General features: G+C 44.5%; 1 protein-coding gene across 1 annotated transcript in view; it reads left to right on the plus strand.

Annotated features, from left to right (window-relative positions):
• CASK (calcium/calmodulin dependent serine protein kinase) overlaps positions 1-6,520 on the plus strand; it is a 346,973-nt gene extending 340,453 nt beyond the window's left edge. The window contains exons 24-25 of the mRNA XM_080910355.1: positions 1,592-1,675; positions 5,203-6,520. Of these exons, the coding sequence (XP_080766481.1) occupies positions 1,592-1,675; positions 5,203-5,379 (261 nt within the window). The 3' untranslated portion in view covers positions 5,380-6,520. The remainder of the gene's footprint in view (positions 1-1,591; positions 1,676-5,202) is intronic.
• Positions 6,521-19,077: the final 12,557 nt, after the last annotated feature.

A 19,077-nucleotide genomic window follows, 5' to 3' on the forward strand; every position in this document is an offset into this window, starting at 1 on the left:
CAGTCAGTAGAGTGCATGCCTAGCATGCATGAAACCCCAGATCGAGCTCCCATTACATAAAACTGGACATGTCTATAATCCCAGCACTCTGGAGATACAGACAAAAGGATCAGAAGTATGAAGTCTTTCGTCTCCATATGACATCGTATTCAAAACAGAACTTTCCAGAAACTGGGTAGCAACAGATTATTCAGCCAAACAGAAAGGACAGTGGAAAAGAAGGAGTGGGAAGTGCAAGTAGAGGAAGCACCAAGCAGAAAGGCCAAGAAGTCAGAAAGAGTTGGTCCTTTCCTAGGGCTGAAGGCTGTTCAGTAAGGCCAGTCTACCCTGCAGTGGAGCAGAGCTAGGCAGGAGTTAAACACGGGACCCAGCCAAGAAACATGTGTTTTCCCTGCAGTGTAGAAACAGGCTGTTGAAGGGTTAGGAAAGGAAGAGAATTCGCATCTCAGAAAGATCAGCTAGCATTTGGTTGGAATATGGATTTAAAAGCCCCTAAAACTAGAGGCAAGGAGTTGGTCTAAAGGCTACTACTATAAACCAGGCTAAGGATGGAACATGAGAAACAGGAAAGAAAACAAAAGCAAAGATCATTTGCAAAGCAAAATATATAGGTAACAAAATAAACATGTTTGGTTCTTGTGTAAAGAGCAGCAAGCAATAACCCCAGGCCAATACAGAAGGGTTGTCCTTTGAAGCCAGTCTGTGTATACCTGTTTCTGGGAAAAGAAAACTAAAATCAAGCAGAGAGCAGAAAGCTATTTACTCCTGATGCCTGTGAATCACTCACATGTCAGTCATGTGTGAATTACGTACCTGGATGTGGTCACTTTGTCCTGGAATGGATATTTATAACCTCTGAGAATATCATGGCTTCCTAAGGGAGGAACAGAAACAGTGGGCCTTCACAGAGTCGGTTCCTGTGCTTTATCACAGCTTAGGCACACATCTAATGACTTGTACAAATTTGACACATTTTGGAAAGGTACTAGAAGAAACTTCAGAGGGCCTTCCATTTGAATGCCATGTCCTCACATGGGTCAAGACATTGACCACAACCACACAGTATCTTTAGTGGCAGGACTTTATGATTGTAACCCTGGGCAAGGGTCTGTCTCCCTTTCTCCATTGAGTCCCCTGGGTGGGGGTGGGGGAGGAGCTTTCATCAGAAGGCCTGTGTAAGCCCACACAGTGATGGTGGCCAGGATTTGCTCTCTTTCATTAGCAACTAGCAGTTTGATATGTGGCAAAGTGGGTTCTGGATCAGTGTGAAGCCAGCCTGAAGATCCAGGTCTCCCCAGAATGCATTTCCCATCAACTAAAATCCAGGCTCCATCAAATCACCAGGTTTAAACCCACATATAAGCTGTAAGATTCATAACAAACAGGTCCAATTTGTCAGCTCTCATTTTCTGAGCTGTTATCACCCTTTAGGAGAAAAGCAATATACGATGGATAAAGTTGGTATATTTAATGTTATCTTGCCAAAAACTATGCCAAGGCCTTGATGTTTTCAGTCGGGTTACATTTTATAGGCTCCTCTGCACGTTACCTCAGTTATTTCTTCTTCTAAGCATCTTCCTTTTCCGCACAGGCACTGAAGGTCCTGAGAAGTGCAGAATTTGCTCCTTTGGTTGTTTTCATTGCGGCGCCAACTATCACTCCAGGGTTAAACGAGGTAAGAGTGAACTTGCCCTTCTTCGGCTAAGCACACTCTGGAGTACGGAGTGTAAGATGTCTTACACTGAAGACACCTGAGCAAAGCTCTGCTTTGTCCTTTGGTGGGTGCTCTGATTCCCAGAGCACAAGGACCTCATGCAGTATTGGGAATTAGACCACATAGGCAAGGTGTTTCTTTCAAGATCAGAACAGTAGACAAATTGCAGCCCTGTTGCTAGCATTAGCAGGATGTCTGCCCTAGGAAATATGATGTGTGCCAGACCAGTCAGTAGAATAGCCTGTAGCCTTACTCAATACATCTACTTGGGTATTCCAAGTGGAAAGCCCCTCAGCTCCCAAGGACCTAGGTGTTCCAAGCGGACTCTTCCTTCCATGGCAGCTAGTCTACCGCCTCCCTGACAGGACTACGTTAAGACAGTGGCAGCTCCTGCAGCCAAAAGGGGCTATAAGGAATCTATGACCTTGATGGGGCTGCCTGGGTTCCCTGGCTTGTGAAGACTTCTGGAGACTACAAAGCCTGGTATGAGCTGACCTGGGCAGGGAGTCTCATTTCTCATGTGCCCTAGGTTCTATCCCCAGCACCACAAAAGGAATAAAATCCTGGGTGCTTTCAAGCCAGCTCAAGTCAGCACTTACCAGAGCTGGTGCCAGATCATACCAAGCCCACACAGAGGGTTATTCCCTAGGAAGGTCAGGGTGGTAGCATATGCTGCCAGTGTGATCACATCTACTTCCTGTGGTCCTGAGCTAGGAAGACACTCCTGTGTAAACTTATCCTGAAGAGCATGGTTTTCCAGATTCTAGAAACCAGCAGACTCTTAACTAAGTTCAGCGATCAGTGACCCATTCGTATAGTACAGTCAGAGTGAGGCTTGGAAGTTATGTGTGCCTTTGATATTTAGGTTGACCATTATAGCCCATATGTTCAATATCTGGTTTTTTTTTTTTGTCGTTTCATTGGCAAAAGACATATTTTTTTGAAAAATTTACTTTCCCATGTGTGTTTGAAACTCATTGTGGCTAACATTTTTCCTTGGTTATTATGTATTTTCCTTGAATTATCATCTTTGCTTTGTTTTTGTTTTTGTTTTGCCTGTTGTCTTGCCCTTTTACTAATTTTCCATAGCTGCCAAAATGGTGCAGAAAATTGCCTGTAAGTACCAGCTAGGAGGTGATGAAATACAGCCTGTGTCTTTTAATAGATGTAGAATGTAGACATTTGGTTCCCATACATACTTGCTTTTGCCATTAAAATAAAGGCATTTTGTTTTCACTGAGCTAAGCCTGTTCACAGTCAAGGGAACAAGCTGCTGTAAAAGAAGCCAACAGAGCCACACCTTAGAGGATGCAGACACACGGGAGCTTTGTTCTCCTGCAAAGAGAACTCTGTCTAGCCATAAATTTTCTTGAATGTTTGCATCAGCACAACCTTTCTGAACAAACCAGAACCTGCTAGCAGTGTTCCAGGGACTGCATAGCACAGGGAAATACACACACACACACACACACACACACACACACACACACACACACACACACACACCTGGCACAGAACTGACTTCTTAGAACTGTGCCTCCAGGGATTGGTGGGTAGCGCTCCTGGCTCTGATGAACACGTTTGCTGAAAGGGGGTTTTGTTTCTTGTGAAACTGAGCCACAGTGAAAATATTATGCTTTTTCAGGTACAAGCATAATGTGTGTATTTAACCTTAAAATGTGATTGGTGACTGAGGTTTTGCAACCATTGGGATAGTTAACACTTATATTCAAAGTATGCTGTGTCCTGCTTTGAAATTCCTGTAGAGGGTGACTAATCGTGCCCAGATAAGGAACATTGAGTTCCTGGTTGCTCTTGAGTCTGTCCCTGCACAGGGCTGGAAGCCTGCTCATGCCCTTGCCAAAGAGCTGTACCCTCAGATAGCATGAGAAGGGGTCCTTAGCCAGGGCTGGGCACCTAGAACTCCTTGGTCCCTGAAGATATCACAATTTTAGCATCCTCCAGCGATCTGTTACCTTGAGCTCCATATCCCAATCACCCAGTCTCTTGACAGTAGACTAAATACTTCTAAAAATCCTAAAGGGACCAGTATCAATCAAACAGTTGTTCTTTCAATAGCATTTATTAAGCATATACTGTGTGTGCCCCTCTGCTTAGCTCTGGGGCACAGCAGTAGCAGAGCACACAGTTTTTATGCCCTGGTTGAGAAGAGTGGTAGTAATCTACTAAACATAAAGGTACAGATGTGTACATATATGAATATGGACTAAGGCTAGCCTAGGCTACACAAAAACTGTGTCTCTGACTCTTCCCAAGGGCAGGGAAAGTGGGTGTGAGTGTGCGTGTGTGGTATGTAAAAGACTTCAATAGTTTACAACTACCTAGTGTTTGGGGAGTAGGTCAAGAAACTTCTAGCTTGTTTCGCTCACAAAATTCAAATTTGAATCCAGCCTTTGTGAAATCAGCATAGGAAATTTAACCCAAAAAAAACAGAGAAACAGATCTCTTTGGTAACTCTTTAGAATACTAAAAACGTATTCAAGATAGGTGTGATGGCACGTACCTATTTAACATTTCCAGTACAGCCAGGAGGATCTCAAATTCCAGGCTAGCCTGTGCTACACAGTGAGACTCTGGCTCAAAAAACTAAAAAGCAATACTCATGGGGACAAGCTTGAGACCCCAAGTTTCCTCTGGTGTTGATTCAACCTGCACTGTGCTGGCCTGCAGCAAGCCTACTTAAGTTCAAGGGTTTGGAATGGTTTTCTTAAGAGACATGAGTACACACACAAACCCTAACATCTTTCTGGCCATTTCCAGTACAGACCAACTTGGGGGCATTCTTCAGCTGCCATTTATTATTATATCTGGGAAATGGCCTTGTTCCACCATTATTTATAGCATCCTAAAAGCTTTGCCTCTGGCATGGACTGCTGTTAAATGAGGGCTCTTATGTGCCATTTTGTTCCTGGAACACACTAAGCCTTTTAAGTAGATGGATGGAAATAACAATTTATTATCCAAAAACAAGGCTTATTAGCACCAACACACAAAACTCAAATGAGCTTTAAGGTCCAAGGGAAAGAGACAAAGAGTTCAATCGAACCTCACTAGCACTTCCACCAAAAAGAAGGTAGCTCTAGTTCTCCCTGGCTCAAAGGAAGGATAAAAGAACTGTAGCCACTAGAAACCCAAGCCTTGTGTGCTCTCCCAGAGGGGACTTTGAGGCCAAGGTGGGGCCTCTGTGTTTGCTGGAGTGTTGGTTTTGTGTACTTTTCAGAGACCCCTGTTGCATGACAACCGGTCACAGTTGCCAGTGGAAGTTATGTGACCCTGCCGTCATAGGACAGAGACCATCATCTCTGTCACACAGCCATCTTGGCCTCATACCCCACCCTTATTTAGTTTGGACCTGTACTAACACTGGGATGGAATGTAGAAAGAGAAAAAGACACAGACTGACTTCCGCCTTGCATTTGCTTTTCCCTTCTCCCATCCCTCCCCCTCTCCCGTGCCACCCTATGCAGGATGAATCTCTTCAGCGCCTGCAGAAGGAGTCCGATGTCCTACAGAGAACATATGCACACTACTTCGATCTCACAATTATCAACAACGAAATTGATGAGACAATCAGACATCTGGAGGAAGCCGTCGAGCTTGTGTGCACAGCCCCACAGTGGGTCCCGGTCTCCTGGGTCTATTAGGCTTCTCTGTGGCTATCTGAGTATAAAACTGGGAGCCACCTCCTACGTGGAAAAAGCCTCTTTGTTATCGGCCTTGTGTCAGCAGGTCGTGGTCCCTAGAGACTACCTAGTTGTAGTGTGACCTACATTTATAATTATTGTCATGTCCAAATAGATAGGAGGAGAAAATCAATTACACACTAATTTAAAGAGACAGTATCTTTTTTAATCAGTTCTCCTAAACTTTAATAAAATGTATCTTTAAATGTATGTATTATTCAATCCTTTGGAATGTTATATTTTTGGAAATCATAGCTTTTTATTTCCAAGGCCCCTAAAAACTGCACAAAATAGATGCTGCTTTCTATAATCTATTTTAATAATAATAAACAATGATTCTGTTACCTTGACTGGGGGTGGAACACTACATTCTTTTTAGAGTCTGATTTTATGGATTGGAATACCTTTCTTTCCTTTATTTATTTGAAATGATTAGTCTAGTGATCACAAAACAGTCATAAATTTTTAAAGGCCTTTTTTCTCTCTCTTTTTTTTAAGTCCTTTATGTAACATCCAGATACTGTGATACTGTCTCTTTGAAGCACCCTGTAAACCTTTTAGAGATTTGAAGTTGGGTCTTGACTCTTAATGCATGTGGACAGTCGCGAGCGTTTATGCTGTTGGTGTGTCTGTGTTGGACAAAACAATCTGTAATTACAGCAAAGTACATTCCGTTCACGGGGCACACCCAGGGGAGTAAGAATAAATTGCTGTTATGACTAAGTTGTAAACCTATGCACATCCCTTGCATTTCGGGCAACTTTATAAAAACAGAAAAAAAAAAGAAACTGATTTTTATTAATAATAATCATGTAGTGAAATGTGTTTGTAATTTTGTCTCAATTTAATTTGTTGTAAGGTGGGAGGGGGTATTGCTGGTTTCGCCATTTCAGATCTGTGTTGTCTAAGAGTATTAACGTTTTAATTAAGCGAAGAAATGCGGATTTTTAATCTGTATGTAATTGTTTTAAGCACCCACTTAAAGAGAATATACTGTGCAATGAAGAAACCAGTTTAGGCATTTGCTACAAACTGAATTATTCCAAAAGAATAATCCATAACAGCCCTGTAAATTCCTTTAAGATGATAACTAACAGGACAGTCTGGCCATTTTTTAAATATATTTCATTGTATGTGTTCAATAATTAAATGCCTTTGGGTCCTTCATTTCATTATATATTTGTCCAGGTCTCCAAGCTGGCAACCTTTTCAGTTTTAAAATTTGTTAGATGCTCCCTGACCCATCAAAGGCCCAGGAATGAGTATCAGTTGGCAGGGCAACAAAGCAACCTGTCAGGGCACAGCTTGGACCACATTTGACTCGCAAGGCCACCTGTGGTCTCTCCTTCCTCTTGTTCTATCCCTTGGCACAGGGGAGTCACCTGTCCTTGTTGTCTTAGAAACATTTCACCATCTCATCCCCTGCCATGCTGTCAGAATCACTAGAGGAGGTTCAAGCTGGGATTCTCAGACTCTTTGCCAGAGGTCTCTAGAGTGTTTCCCCTTCATGTATGCAAGGACGAGAGGCGCTGGCGTGACTCTGGTCCTTGGAAACACACCTTTACTTTCATTTCTTGCCGGTTAGCTGGCCTCCATCACTTGTGCCTTGGCAGAATGAGTTCTGGGCTGAACAGCTCCTCTTAGGCACTGAACAGAGAAGGCATTTTTGTGTTCATACTCCTTCTGTTTTCCTCATCCCACCACTCCCAACTATTATTACACAATACCATTTGGTTTCTGTTTGAAGACCATTCTTTGTCAGTGCCCGGATGGGTCACAACTTACCAACAAGATACTGTGAGAATAACTTGTGTTCAGTCCCGCAAGTGAGGGTGACCTAACAGCACACCGGAGACAGGCTCAACAGTGGGCTCTTGCTAGGTGGAGGGAGAACACTTCAGGGGTTGCTTAGGGCTGCATCGTGCTGACCTCGATCCTAACTGATGCCCAGACCAGACACCATTACTGCAGTAGTATTGACAATAAGCCCTTTCCAGTGGCTCAGTACCTGCTCTACCTCTTCCAGTAAAGCACAAAGAAGACCACAACTAAAGTGTGGGAAAGAACCATTCCTCCCTCTGGTAGAATCCCTTAGGTCCCACTTGCTCTTGAGGGCATATCTCCAGAGATGCTGGCAAGGCCTGTCTGTAGTCATCCACCACATCCCTACAGGTAGAACAAGCATAGGGAAGTGAGGCCTGCTGAAGAACAGGTGACCATAGACTGAAAGACGTATTCCAGGGCTCAGGATCTGGGGGACTTGTCTCCTCGCTGGACTCCTGGGGACCTGAGAGAAGAGCACAGGCATCCTTCCTGCCCTTATGCAGGGGGTGAAACCCTGCACCTAGAACACAGTGGCCGCCCCAGCAGCTTACCTGTTCTTTTCCACTAACACACATCTCTAAAGCTTATGACCTAGAGGAGAAAAACAGCTCTTAAGTCAGAGTACGATCAGTACAGTTGTACCCCAAGAAATCAGAGGAAATTGTTCAAAGCTTCTTGACTGCTTCCATTTCATCAGCAAACACACAGAGAGAGATTAGAGCAAATAACCAGAGATTGCTAAATCAATAATCAGTTGAACCGTTAGCCAGATTTCAGGTCCTTCCTGCCACCCCAGCCCTACTCCCCACAATAGGAGGAGTGTTTGGATCTCCTAAGTTCTTTGTTTAAATGATGGAGTGGGCTTGTTTTCTAATCATAAAATGGTAATTACTTCTCACACGCAGCATATTCCTATCTGAACACTGAAAAGGAAAGTGTCACTCAGTTTAATTCATCTGGAAGTTTCCCAGTGTTGCTTTAGCTGCATCCCATCAGGTGAAATGACTTAAAATATCTGCTCATAAAGTTAAAAAAAAAAAAGAGTTGACCTACTTCTTGCTATTTGCATTCAGAAGGCAGAGTCGCAGGCTATTGGTGGCAGAATAGGTAAAGCCTCAGAGGTCCCCAGCAAATGAAGAGTGGCAGGAAGCAGTCCCTTGCCTGAATCCAAGGCCTGGACCAGGCAGGAAGGCAGTGAGGCCAAGCGTTCCTTTGAAGCTATTGTTACCTTCTTAAGCTCTTCGTCTCAGAGTCCTGTTTTCCAATCCGGTGTCTCTTCGTTAAGGTTACCAGTTTGTTCTTTGCAAAAAGCCCAATCAACTGACCACCCTCCAGAAAGCGAGGAGCTACCCAGCATGGAAACTGCCCCTTAAGGGTGAGGCAGCCCAAAGCACTCTCTTGTCTCCCACTAATGGGATGTTCCTTTAGCATCTCAGGTCAGTTTCTTATGCAGGGCAAAAGTTTAGCTTGCCACAGTCACTGTCGAGAAAATGGCTCCATTAGTGAATTCTTAATACAATGTCTCCTTGGAAAGAGTGGAGGGCACACTGGTAAGCGTTCCAAAATCAAGTCCCTTGCAACCCTCGTGACTTCTTGTTCCAGGTCGGCATTCTGGTCGGTAGATAGTGGTGGCTGTTTGTCGGAACTGAGCACAGCCTGCTCCATCTGTTCTCTTCACAAGGGCTGTCGATGCTGAGGCCTACTGAAGCCCCTGAGAGCATCTTTCTTGATGCCTTGTTTCTTACTATGACTTTCAGAAGGGCTGCCCGCTCTTCTCGTCTCTGTTTTTATTTGAGGGCACTTGCCCTTTTCTGGCCCCTTTAGAAATAAGGTCTCCCTCTCTGTGTGCTACCACTGACTAAGGGACCATACTTGGGAGTCCTCATATATAATTGGCTGTGCCTGGGCACTGCACACGTCCATTTGCCTTAAACTTGTGGGAAGTCTCGGGTTGCACAGCTTGTAGAGTGAAGTTCAGCTCTCACATCCATCTGGAAGTAGGGGGAAAGAGGAGCAGCCTTCCCATCTGCACTTCCTGTTAGTGCCCCCAGGCCACAGCAGCTATAGGGAAAGAGCAGTACCATCTCTGGGACAGGCATCTTTAAGTCTTAGCTGTTAGAGGAATGGGAGAGAGCATCCTGACTTTCCACTCTGTCACCTGACCCTCCATTAACTCCCTTGAACGAACCTGTGCAAATGGACCAAGCAAAAGAAACTGGAAGGAGAGGGTTGCAGCCACATGGGAGACTTCATTGCTAGCCCCAAGCATAACTCCAGCTCTGTGTATGAGAAAAACCTTGGCACTTGGCTACTGCTTAGAGTTCAATCTATTCTCTATAGCACGTGACTGAATAAGGTCCAGGAATGAGTCTTTCTGGACCCAGGAGAGAATCTCAGCAGAGGGACTTGTGCTTGGGAGAAGTAGGCATTCCTCCACAGAAAGTGGCCTTGCCTTTATTTTTCATTTGGCAGAGACCAAGAATTTGGGGGTAGGGGTTGATTTCCAGTCTTTGATGTTGCCTGGGATGTCCTCTGCAGGCAGGTGGTGCTGAGACCACAGCATCATGTTCCAGTGCAGTGTAGGTGCACTGCCATTCAGACTCAGTTCTGGGGTGGTTTTGCATAAAGCTTTGCCAATGTGTTCTTTCTTTCTGTATGTATTATTGCCTTTTTATAAAAGGTTTTGAAGTATTGTCTCAGTGATAAAAAGAGAGAGATGTTAATGGTTGTTGTATATTTCACCGTATCCGATTGTAAGTATTCGCAGGGTACAGCAAAGCCTTAGCTTGCAAGAGGAGCTGAAGGGGTTGGAAAGGTTCGGATTCTTTGTAAATGTCCTGCTTTTCTTTCTCTCTGTGTGTATCTATTTACATGCCTTAGCACACGCCCTCCCACCCCAACCCCTTTGCCCTGTCACCTGAACGACCACAAGGCTGGTGGCACTGCCAGCACAGTACAAGTCGAAACCCTAATCAGTTATCTCGTGTGACAGGGGAAGAAGAGAAACTGCATAGTATTCTTTGTAGAATATACATACCTGTAGGATGCTGTGTAACAGGAAACCATAGACTTGGGCTTTTGTCATTTCAAAGTTGGAGAAATGTATGAATAAAATGTATAAAACATGAAAAGGCACGTGTCTCCTCAGATTCCAGGCCAATCAGCTTGGGAACAAACACCCTTTCATGGTGTAGAAGAGGAGAGACGGCCGTATTTTAGGCCCTCTTCCTGGCTAGGCTTTGCAGGACTCCCCCAAAAAGATCTGTACCAAAGGGGTGGCTTCTACCCTTTCTGGGAAGAGCATGTCCCAGGCTCCTGATGTCCATCCTGGAAACCTTCCTCTCAGCCATGGCTATCACACACTTGAGTTTGCATTTGAATGCACATTTCAAATAGCTTCTGATCTTTACAAAAAAGGGACACAAGCACAAGTTGTGACATCGGCTGGAAATAGAAGTCTAAATTGACTTTAGTGATGTAGGTGCCGCAGCTCAGCAGACGTGGTTATATGACGTTTGTACAAAATAACTGTAGGAGGAAGTGCTCCGGGCTTGTTAGTTGGCTTGATACAGGTGCTGTTTTGTGGTTTGGTTTGGCGTCAGGCTAGAGTATGGGACGTGGCTTTTGGGGTGTCCCTGCTCACCTCATTGACACACTCCCTGCTCTGCCTTTTGCTTTGCTCAAGAAAGCAGTTGTGGATGCTCACATTTGCCATGCTGCATACACCCCAGAAAGGGGCCAAGCCCCAGTACATTTTACCTGCTCACTTGAAGATTCACAATTAAGAAACAGGAATCCTAGAGATTATAAGCCAACGCTTTACTCGAACTTACCACTGTAAGAGTCTAGACATGATGGGGGTGGGGAACAGCTGGTCAGTAAAGCTCATGGGAACCTGGGTCTGATCTCCAGCACCCATAGGAAATGCCAGGCATGGTGACAAAGCCTTGTAATCCTAATGCTGCAGAGGCAGAGACATAAATTCTGGGGCTCAGCTGGCCTCCCAACCTAGCTGAATTAGAGCACCTCAAGCCTTAGTGACAGACCCTATCTCAAAAGAGAAAGCAAACAGCTATTGAAGAGCATGAGGTTGACCTTTGGCCTCCACCCATGCACACGCACACGCACACACACACACACACACACACACACACAAACACTGTTGTGAATGACTCTCCTCCAAACCAAGCAGCCACCATCTTGGGGAGTTCAGCTGTTCCCTCTTGGAAAAGAATGACATTAGCTGAGTTTGTTGACTATTCACACCCACTCATGAGGGAGTAAAGAAGGTCACAACACCTCACTTAAGTATCAGCAACTTTGCCACCTATCTTATGCAGCCATCTTACTTGCATGTGGCCACAGGGAGGGACTTTGACTATATAGGCTGGGGAGAGTAAAGAAAGGCACTCCATCAACGAAGCTGTGACTCCTCACAGCCACAGACTGCCAAAGGATCTGACTCAATTCTGATAAGCCATTGTAAGAAAATGAAGAAAAAACAACCTGCTGAGACCTCACAAGTGGCTTCTGGTTGTGAGAGGGTAAACTGAGGCTGGAGGTGGGAAAGCAGAGACCACACAAGGAACACTCACCACAAGTTAACGGTTTTCACAGAATTTCCCCTAGAATTATCTTTAATACCATGAATGTCCACTCTTGTGGGGCGGTACTCACAGATGTGTGTGTGTGAGATGGTGGTGACACAGCAAACCCAGCACCTAGGGTCTGTGTGCTTTCTTTCATATAGCATGTATCTCAGAAAAAAAGTCGAACTCACCAACTATGACCACTTTTGCAGCTGCCCGCAATAATCATTTGACAAAATCTAATGCTGAGTCCTAATCTAAAAAGGGTCTAGTCAAAGCATAAAGCAAATTCCTTAGCAGCTAAAGAAGAGCTGTTTCAGAGTTTACATAAGCATGAGGACCTCGACACAGGCCTGTTTTCCCAGAACAGGAGGATCCCCAGAGCACACTGGCCAGCCGGTCTAGCATAATGGGTGAGCTGCAGATTCACCGAGAGACCATCTTAAAAAAATAAGGAGAAAATCAATCAGAGAAGACACCTGATGCCTCCACTTGCTCAAGAACACACACCTACACGGGAACTCACATGTGCAGGTGCACATTATACATGAATAAAAGCATTCATGCATGCACAAACGCAAAAAGAAATAAACACTGTAGTGAGGGGTTGAATGAACTGGGGCCAGGACAATGCCAAGGGCAGGCAGGAAACCTGGAAGAATTCTGCAGGGGCACCTGCCTCTTCCACAAAAAAGGAAAGAACTGACTCCTGGAAATTGTCATCTGACATGTACTGCGGCATTCACATATCCAAACACATACAAACATACATACATACACACACACACACAAAATAAATATTTTTAAACTAGCTAGAACTGTGAAGAGAAAGTAGGAAAGTAGATGAATACAATTTGCACACTAATATCAATGATATCTTGTTTGACTTTTAACTCTACATACATTTAAGTTCTTTATAATGCTAACACAACAGTGGGAAAGGAGATGGCATTAACTTGGCTCGAGTTTTACTTTGTCAAGATTTTTGTATGTCAAAGATGCTAGTTAAGAGTAAGTGTTTCCCAGAATTCCCAGACATGATGCCTAGTTCAGAATTCACTAGTCTGGTTTAACAGAGCTCTCTCTTTCCCTCCCTCCCTTTCCCTCCCTCTCCTTCTCCCTCCCTCTCCCTCTCCCAACCTCTCCATCTCCCTCTTTCTCTCCCTCTCCCTCCCCGTCCCCCATCTGCCTCTGCTTTGCCCATATCACAGTGTTATGTTACAATTTATAGAAAAGATGAAGCAAAACCAGAAAATGTACATATTTAAATTTAGCTGTAGGCTCAGGTTCCCAGACAGGGAGATACTCTTTTTCCTAGCACCACGGATCTTAGGATGGTCTATTTTCACTCCCCATGTGGTATTTCCTGTAGAGAAATGGAGCTGAAAAAAATTTAAAAACAGACTCTTATTCTTAGAGCCCTGTTATATAATCATGAAAAGAAAATTAAAAGGTTATAATTTCCAAGGTGAGGTCAGACAATACAAAAGCACAGACCATAGAGGAAAGGGTTAATTAACTCAACTATTAAATTTAGGATTTTAAGAATTAAACTAGAAGCCAGGCACCATGGTACAGCCCGTAATCCCAGCACTCAAGGCTGAGACATGAGAATCAAGAGTTCAAGGCATAGAGAACTCAGGGCCAGAAAATTCGGATGGATTTGTCAAAACAAAAACCAAAAAGCATAGTTAATGCCGTTTCAGTCCTTAGCAGCAGGGGCTGATGGTGGGGAGCTGGCTAGAAAGACACGTCCTAGAACAAACCTGGACTCTTTCAAACACCGTCTAACACTGTAAATAACTCTTTCCAAAGTGGAAGCCGTGAGATCTGATTTTGACTTCCCTGGCAGTAAACTACAGACTGGGTCTGCGACCTACAGCTTCTGCCCCTGTGGGGCATCTGAACACAGAAGAAAGAAGCCGGTGAGCTTTGTGCTCAAGGTGGCAGTAGAGGCTTGTAGCTGTCAGACAGAAATGACAGACTGACTCCACCTGGCCACAGTGGCCATGGGGCTTCACTGGAAGGATCCAACAAAAACACTTTGAGCTGTTTGGTTTGTTTTCCTTCCCTATGGAACATCTGGCCTTTAAGCCCCCTAATACCTTTTTCCCCATAATGCTGGGGATAGAACCCAGGGATTTGTGCATATTTGGCACTTAATAAATTTGAAACTCCTCTTTGCGAAAGACATAGGCCATTCCATAAAACCACAAGCAATCAAAATGAAGACTGTGGCACCCAATCCCAACTGGTATATGTTCAAAACAACTCCTACACCTAAGGTTCGGGGAAGGTTGTGGAAGAAGAGGCAGGAAGACTGTAAGAACCAGAGGATCGGGCAGTTTGCTGGTGAGGTTCGTCTCCTAAGAATTTCAGAAGCTACACACATAAAGTCTTACCAACCCAACTGTCCAATCTGATACCAGTCAACATTTGAGAATATATATATATTATCAACTATATATATATATAGTTGAGTATATATATATATATATATACTCAACTAATGACTAATAAAAAAAAGAGGCCATGAATTTGAAAGACAGGAAGAAAGGGTATATGGGAGGGTTTGGAGGGAAGAAAGGGAAGGGAAAGATGATTTAATTGTACTGTAATGTCAAAAATAGAGAAATAAATATGTAAAATACTTTAAATTTTACCCAAAAATTGTTAGGGGCTCTAGGAACTTTTGATAGCTCACTGGGTAAAGCACCTGGCACATGAATTCAGATCTACAGCACTTCACATATGAAGCCAGGTATGATAACATGCTATTGGAAATCCACATCAGGAGGAGGTCGAAATCGAGAAATTCTGGGGGCAGGCACTCACTTACTGACCAGCTAAGCTCCTTGGCAGGCTCCAGATTCAGTGGAAGACTTTGTCTTAACAAATAAAGTGAAGAGCAATCCGGGATTATGTCAGACATTGATCTCTAGCCTTGATGCACAAGTGCATGTAGTGACACATGTGTGTACACATATGAACATGTATACACACATACAAAAGAAGATAGGCAAATGAATATTTAGAAAACAAAAAAGTCGAATGCACACTTAGAGTGAAATTCCATAGCCCTATGGTGCCAGGCATCCATTGTAAATGTAGGTTGTAGCTTCTCATCCCCTCAGCTTAGTCCCTGCTGATGGCACGTCCAGCTTGAGATTGTCTCAATTTCTTGTCTTCATTGCAAGGAGGGTGGGCATTAGTTTGTAAATGGGAAGACAGGAGGAACAGGCTTGGAGTGAATGCGGGAGAGATATGTTTGCTCGTGAACAATTAAATACCGTCTTAGTTGTTTTTCTCGTTGCTTTGACCAAATATGGCAAGAGGCGGTGTAAGGGAAGAAAGGCGTGACAGGAGTTTAAGACACCAGCCATACAACTTTGGCAGTCAGGAAGCGGGGGAGGGGGTATATAACCTCCAATCCTCATCCCAGAGCAGCCTACTTCCTCAAGCCAGGGCCCAACTCCTGTGAATTCCATAACCTACGCCAAAAGCACCAGAAGCAAGGGACCACCTTTGAAACAAACACATGGGCCTAGGGGCATGTCCCACCCTTAGCAAGAATGACAGTGTTTCTCCAGCTCACAGAGCTTTGGGGTCAAACATAAGCATCTCCTTCCTACTCAAGGAGATCCTTCAACTCAGGCAGATGGAGCTCTACTTCCCCACCGCCACCCCACCCCAACACACACACACACACTTTCAATAACAAAAGATGAGATCCACTTTCCACTTCTCTCTGTGAAGGTGAGTGAGCAAGGCCTGACCCACTGGCCACTCCCCTTAGAGTCTTTGAGTCTTAAGGGAGGAGAAAAAAGTGAGACTTATCTTTCTAATGCAAATACTCTCCCAAGAATTGTTCTGGGATACAGTTAAACAAACGTGTGAGGATGGGGAAGATGGCTCATCAGGCAAAGCTGCCTGCACCAAGACCCAAGACTGCCAAACTGAGTTCTAGCCTCCAAAACACACAGTGGGAGGAGAGAACTGAGTCCTGCAAGTTATTGCCCCCTTTCTGTGTCTCTCTGTCTCTGCCTCTCTCTCTGCCTCTCTCTCTCTCTCTCTCTCTCTCTCTCTCTCTCTCTCTCTCTCTCTCTCTCTCTCTGTCTCTCTCTCTCTGTGTGTCTCTCTCTCTCTCTCTCTCTCTCTCTCTCTCTCTCTCTCTCTCTCTCTCTCTCTCTCTCTCACACACACACACAGCGTGGGGGCAATGATGATCCAAACATCACAAAACTCTGATCTCCAAACTCTGAGAGAACCTCGGGAAAACCAAAGAAGCCCTGGACCCTTTTTTTCTACCAAAGCCAAAAATGAAGAGGAATGAAATAATTGCATTATTCTGTACCAAAACATGTACACACAAAATTTATTCAATATCTTTTTCAGTGTATTACAGTGTGATTGCCATTGGGGCATGGTTTTGATTGGTTGGTTTTGTTCTTTTTCTAGACATTGTTTTTTATAATTTCATACCTGCGGGCATTGACTTACATCGTCCTTCTTCTCCCTCCAACTCTTCCTACTCTGTCTCACACCCATTATGTCTTCTTATATGAATACAACCTACCAAATCCATTTAGGATTTAGGACTGATTGCTTGGGATTGGGCAACCTAAGAGGGGACTCATCCCTGGAGAAGATTGATTGTCCTCTCTTAGAAGCCTGTAGATCATCTAGGGGCAGGGCCTTGTGCGGTTATTTCTTTTGTTCTCCTTATCAATCTTGAGATCTCAGCTGGTGTCAGGTTTTTGAAACAGGGTGTCTCTGTGTAGCCCTGGCTGTCCTGGAACTCTATTTATAGAGACCAGGCTGGCCTGGAACTCACAAAGATCCACCTGCCTCTGCCTCCTGAGTGCTGAGATTAAGTCATGTGCCACCACCACCTGGCCAAAAAAAGAAGAAAAAAAAAAAAGAAAAGAAAAAGAAAGAAATCTTTTATTACACAGGAAAGTAGCAAAAGCTTCCTTAGTGAGGGTAAATGCTTTACTTCTCTGTGGGTATATGTACTTAGCATGCAATGGACAATGAATGGGATTACCCTGGTTTGGAAAATGGCAGTCAGATTGAACTGGTCTTGTTTGGGCAACCATATTCTTAAACTCTGATGGGTGTGGCTCCCCTGTCATATATAGAAGATATTGTCTAGTAGCAGACATGCTGACCCTCTGGCTCTTACAATCTTTCCACCCTCCTCCCTTCAGTGATGTTTCTTGAGCCGTAGATGTAGGGGTTGTGTTGTAGATGTAGTCATTGTTGTGGGATATCCTGTGGCCAGTAATTCTCTGCATGTTGACCAGTTATAGATGTTAGTGATGGTGTCTAGCTGCTACAAAAAGAAGTTTCTTGAAGGTAGGACCCTATTGCTAAGAGCAGCACAAACTTCGGACACGGGGCCTGAGGACACAGAGGAACTGAACTGGAAGTAACAGAAAAGTCTCTTCCCTAAGGACTGTCTCTCCCAGACTTGGAAGGAGCTTGTGAAAGGTGCCAAGGGAGAAAAGCAATTAAAAGTCCTACCCAGCTGTAAAGCCCATGAACCATAGATCTAACCAGCACAGAGTGCTGCCTAGAGTGGCAGGGAGCACTTACATCTGGAGAGTAACCAACAGCCATTTCATAAGACTTAAGTCCATTCAGTGGGAGGGAATGCAAGCCTGGTAGAAACCTGACCTGTGTGCGGTGGATGAGGTCATGGACTCTAGAGAACGTATTACTGCCACTTTCCAAAACAATGTAATCCCAACTGCATGCTAAATACGTATACCGACAGAGAACTATAGCACTCGCATTATCAAGGAAGCTTTTGTTACATTTTTTTTTAACTGGCAATGATGGTGCACACATTTAATCCCAGCACTTTGGAAGGCATCGACTTCAGGGCAGGGTTGACAATATGGCTCAGCACGGAAAGGCACGTACCACTAGGCCTAATGACCTGAGTTCGATGCCCAGGATTCATATGGTGAAAAGAAAGATCGTGTTCTCAAAGGTTGTCCTCTGACCGCCACATGGTACCATGCCATGTTCATGCCCACACATACACACAAACAAATATAATAAAACTGAAACTTTAAAATAAACTAAAATAAAGATGGAAACCTTAGATTAGATACATGTATCTAATCCTAGGATACTGAGGCTGGGGGCTGACAAGTGCCAGGCAGCCTAAAGTACAGAGTAAAACTCTGTCTTAAAGAGAGAAGGGAAGGGAAGGTAGAGGAGGGGGGGAAGGGGATGGAAGGGGAGGAAAGGGGAGGAAAGGGGAAGGGAAACACCGTGAGCTCTAGTGCACTCTTTCCTCTGAGTGTCTGAGTCATATCTGTAATTAACCCCTCACCCATATTCCTCTTAGTAATCTTAAGAAAAACGGATCTCTATCTGGAGTGAGTAGGCATTTGTTCATATCTCCCTAGGGACAGTACCACATAACACCAGCACACCCACCCAGGGGACTCATTAATTACAGAAAGAAAAGCACTTTGGACCAGGTATCGTCATATCCTCCAAACAGTCCTGAAGGGTATTATCACCATGTTTACTTTGTAAGACACAGAAACTGAGATGTTGGAATTGATACAGATGGTTGGTTCTAAAAGAGATGGTTCAGTTAGGAAGCTGCTGGCTGTGTTAGTACAAGGCCCCGAGGGCGATCACCACAATCCCTTGCAAAGCAAAACCAAACCAAACCAAACTATGGTGGCACGCATTTGTCATCCCAACACTGGAAGGATCAGGGCAGGGACAGGCAAATCACTGCTGTGCTCTGACCAGCTAGACTAGCTTATTTGGGGTTGGGGAAGTGTCCAGCAGGGAGAGACCCTTCTCAAACAAGAAAAGTGAATGGCACTTAAGGAATGACACTCAGGTGCATGAACACACACACACACACACACACACACACAGTGGGTGGGGGGTTCTACTTCTATCCCCTGCTTCATGTCCCTCATAGAAGTGACCATGGGAATAGGGGAAGTATCCCTTTCTGGGGAGGACCTGGGGAAAGTTTAGAAGGAACTACTTACTGCAGCTGGGGGAAGGTAGATCTTGCCTAACAAACAGGAAGAAGCATTGTATTAGAGCAGGAAATAGAGGGTCCTTTGTCCTTCAGGCTGGACAAAGACAAGCCTCTTACCTTTATGCATACTCTAACCAAGGCAGGGTAGACCACACAGGACCTGAGGCCCAGGACTGTCCACAGCCAGGCAGACTTTGTCAAGACAAAGTTCCTCTCGAGCCA

Source organism: Micromys minutus, assembly GCF_963924665.1.
Source record: "Micromys minutus genome assembly, chromosome: X".
Taxonomy (NCBI): Eukaryota; Metazoa; Chordata; class Mammalia; order Rodentia; family Muridae; genus Micromys; species Micromys minutus.